The following is a 2,991-nucleotide window of genomic DNA, read 5'->3' on the forward strand; positions in this document are numbered from 1 at the left end:
AACCCAAGCCCCTTTTTTTTTTGCAAGCAAAAAAAAAAAAAAAAAAAAACAATGACTTTTTTCAATCCATCAACATGAAAATTATACTAATACTTTCATATAATAATTCAGATTGTAGAACCCAGCCCTCCATCCTTCTTTAATTCAACTTTTCCCATTTAGCTCCCCAAGAGTGTGTATTTGATACATATTTAATAAGAAATGAAGCTGCAGCACAACTGACAAAGTTAAGGTTTCCCTTTTAATTTATCTGCCAAAATTTGAGAAATATTCAAGAATCTTCAGAAATATCAATTAGATGACTGAGCAAAATAAAGAAATGCAGTAAAACAAGCTCACCAGAACACAGACCAAAATGACTGACAGCATGGTGGCAATTCTGTCAAATAAATTGATCAAAACTGGATAGAGAAAAAAATGAAAGCCACAGAAAAATGTAGGTTGGAAGGGACAGCTGGAAGCCATCTAGTCCACAACTCTGGCAGAAGCTAGGGAAGGTTGCTCAGGGCCATTTCCAACCACATTTTGAAAATCTACAAAACCAGCTTCTAGAGCCTCTCTGGACAACCTGTCCCAGTGCTGAGCTGCTTGCCCTGGAAAGAACCTTTGCCTCATGCCCCATTAGAACTTGTTTTGAACTGGGAGAGTTGCCTATTGTCCCTTCACTGTGTGCTTCTGCGAGGAACCCATCTCCACCTTATCTAGAATCGGCCCTTATGGGATATAACTAGGCATCTCCAGTGTCTTCACTTCTGCAGGCTGAAGAAACCAAGTTCCTTTATCCTCTTTTCAGTATCACATGGTCCAGCACATGAGACCACCCCAGTGGCCCTTTAGCTCATCTTTTTTGGTTTTCAGTATTTCTTTCTATGGGGGCCGAGGCAAAACTGGACACAATCTCAGGCAGTACTGAAGAAACAGTAATTTCTTTTTAACCTCACCTGCTCTTTTCATCCAAGCTTTTCTGGAGCAGACACTGCCACGTCAGTGCAAACCCAAGGTAACTGCCAATCTGCAAATTTATATGAATGTCATGAGAAAAAAAAATATATGTTGTAGTTATAGTCGAACAAAAATAAAGCACTGCACTCTATGCCATTCTTCAGGAAACAAATCACTGGATATACAAACGTGTTTCTACGCTGGAAAATTCAGTAAATTAGGACAGGATAAATGAGGGCTGTGTTACACGTTACAAGAGTCAGAAAACTTGTAAGAATCTGTTTAGCATCAGAGGGCAAAATATTTAAAATGCAGCGTAAAAGCAATTCTGCAAAACACCAGCCATACTTCCTAAGTTTTGAACCCCATATTTAGTCAAGTGTGGTAGTAGGGACAGTTAGAAAACAAGCTATTTAAGATGCCCACGCACAGCCCTACAAAAAGCTGTACCAGCTGGACTGAGGGAGCCACCAACCAGCCAAGGAGGAAACCACACCTTTTTCTGAGGTAATACACTTAATCTACCAGCCGAACTGAAGAGGGTAACATGGAATCAGAAGGATGCATGAGGAGCTGACCGAGATAGTCTTGCTGCCAGAACTTTTCATTACAACTTTAAACACCAAACAAAACAGGAATATAGGTTAAGTTTTTCAAACCCCTTTCAAAACTGACTTAGTATTCACCAAAAAAACCACATGAAAAATTGAAACAAATGCTGGCTGACCTCGAGAAATGAAGTCCAAAATTACAGCCTAACCTCACCTCGGTCCATACCCCTGCCATTCAAAATTAGAAAACACTGTTGGACTTGTGGGCTCCTGTGACCTGCAAACCACTGCAGAGCGGAGTGAGAGTGTTGGGCAGTTCCAGTCTTCTTTTAGTTATGTTTAAGCACATAGTGGAGGTTCTTCTTAAGGCTCAACCATGGGTTTGGGACTTAAGATCCCATTAAGTGCTCAAGAATACTTGAAGCATGGCGTGGCTTCCAGTGAATTTTTCTTTGACAGAAATTTGTTTGCCCCAAAACTGTACCTGGACGCTGAGTCACAGACTTCTCAGCATAATTAGCACTGCTCTATCACAGGGGTGCAGTGCCAGCCTTCTGCTGGAGCCCAGGCAGATACCATGTCTAAGCCTGCCTAAGGCACGTGCCCAAAAACAGATGCACTTCAGTTACAATATCTTAGTCTAATTCTCTGTCAAGCAAGGCCAGTATCAGATCAGCATCGTCATTTTGCCCAAGACACAAAATAGGCTGAGAGGTCTAAGATCACCCAAACCCTCTGTCTCTCATGTGACTTGCTGGCTACAATCCTACTGCCCTCTGCAGCTCCTCAGTATCAGTAGATAAGAACAACTATCTATCGTGGTCTGTCTAGGACCGTTTTGTTTTCCCTAATGCCACAGGAGATGGTACCCTTAGCCACTACTTGGAGTTACAAAATAAAATGTACAGTTCTTCATTTTTTTCTGAGCAACCTTCTTTGATTTTATCTCTTCTTAGCCTTACTTTCAGGGAAAAAAAAAGTAATCAAAATCCCATATAGCAAATAAGCTCAAAAAACATAAAACTACCTATTTAACTGTTCAAATCAAAATACTATCTTTAAACTAGTTTTATGGCTTCTCTTGAACCCATACAACACAGTGTAACATAGCAAGCCTCCGACTAACAATATATCAGGCTTTGCCCAGCAGTTTCTATACTAAAATAATTTCCAAATGTTTTCTAATGACAAAACCATTGCAACTCTGAAGTCCTTTCCCATTTACCTCAGACCCGATCCTGGCACCATGTAGCGATCCGTACCTCCTTCCCTCCGCAGCTCCAATGTGGCTGCCTTCAGCATACCCCTCCTGGTACCCCTCACCATGAAACCTGGAAAGGTAGAAGTATAATTTTTAGCACCTATTTTCGTTTCATATCAGACTCACAGTGCGCGCAAGCAACTCACCGCATCATCTCCAAAATGCTACTGTCCATATTTAGAGATATCACATTAGTTTAAATTAAGATGCTAACTACAGGCTCACAACTCCGGGACA

The 2,991-nt window shown here is 41.1% G+C and overlaps 1 protein-coding gene across 1 annotated transcript in view; it reads right to left on the reverse strand.

Annotated features, from left to right (window-relative positions):
• ORAOV1 (oral cancer overexpressed 1) overlaps positions 1-2,905 on the reverse strand; it is a 3,619-nt gene extending 714 nt beyond the window's left edge. The window contains exons 1-3 of the mRNA XM_010135115.1: positions 2,901-2,905; positions 2,719-2,824; positions 942-1,012 (exon numbers count right to left, since the gene is read on the reverse strand). Of these exons, the coding sequence (XP_010133417.1) occupies positions 942-1,012; positions 2,719-2,824; positions 2,901-2,905 (182 nt within the window). The remainder of the gene's footprint in view (positions 1-941; positions 1,013-2,718; positions 2,825-2,900) is intronic.
• Positions 2,906-2,991: the final 86 nt, after the last annotated feature.

The sequence above is a fragment of the Buceros rhinoceros genome, unplaced genomic scaffold, assembly GCF_000710305.1.
Source record: "Buceros rhinoceros silvestris isolate BGI_N320 unplaced genomic scaffold, ASM71030v1 scaffold20274, whole genome shotgun sequence".
NCBI lineage: Eukaryota > Metazoa > Chordata > Aves > Bucerotiformes > Bucerotidae > Buceros > Buceros rhinoceros.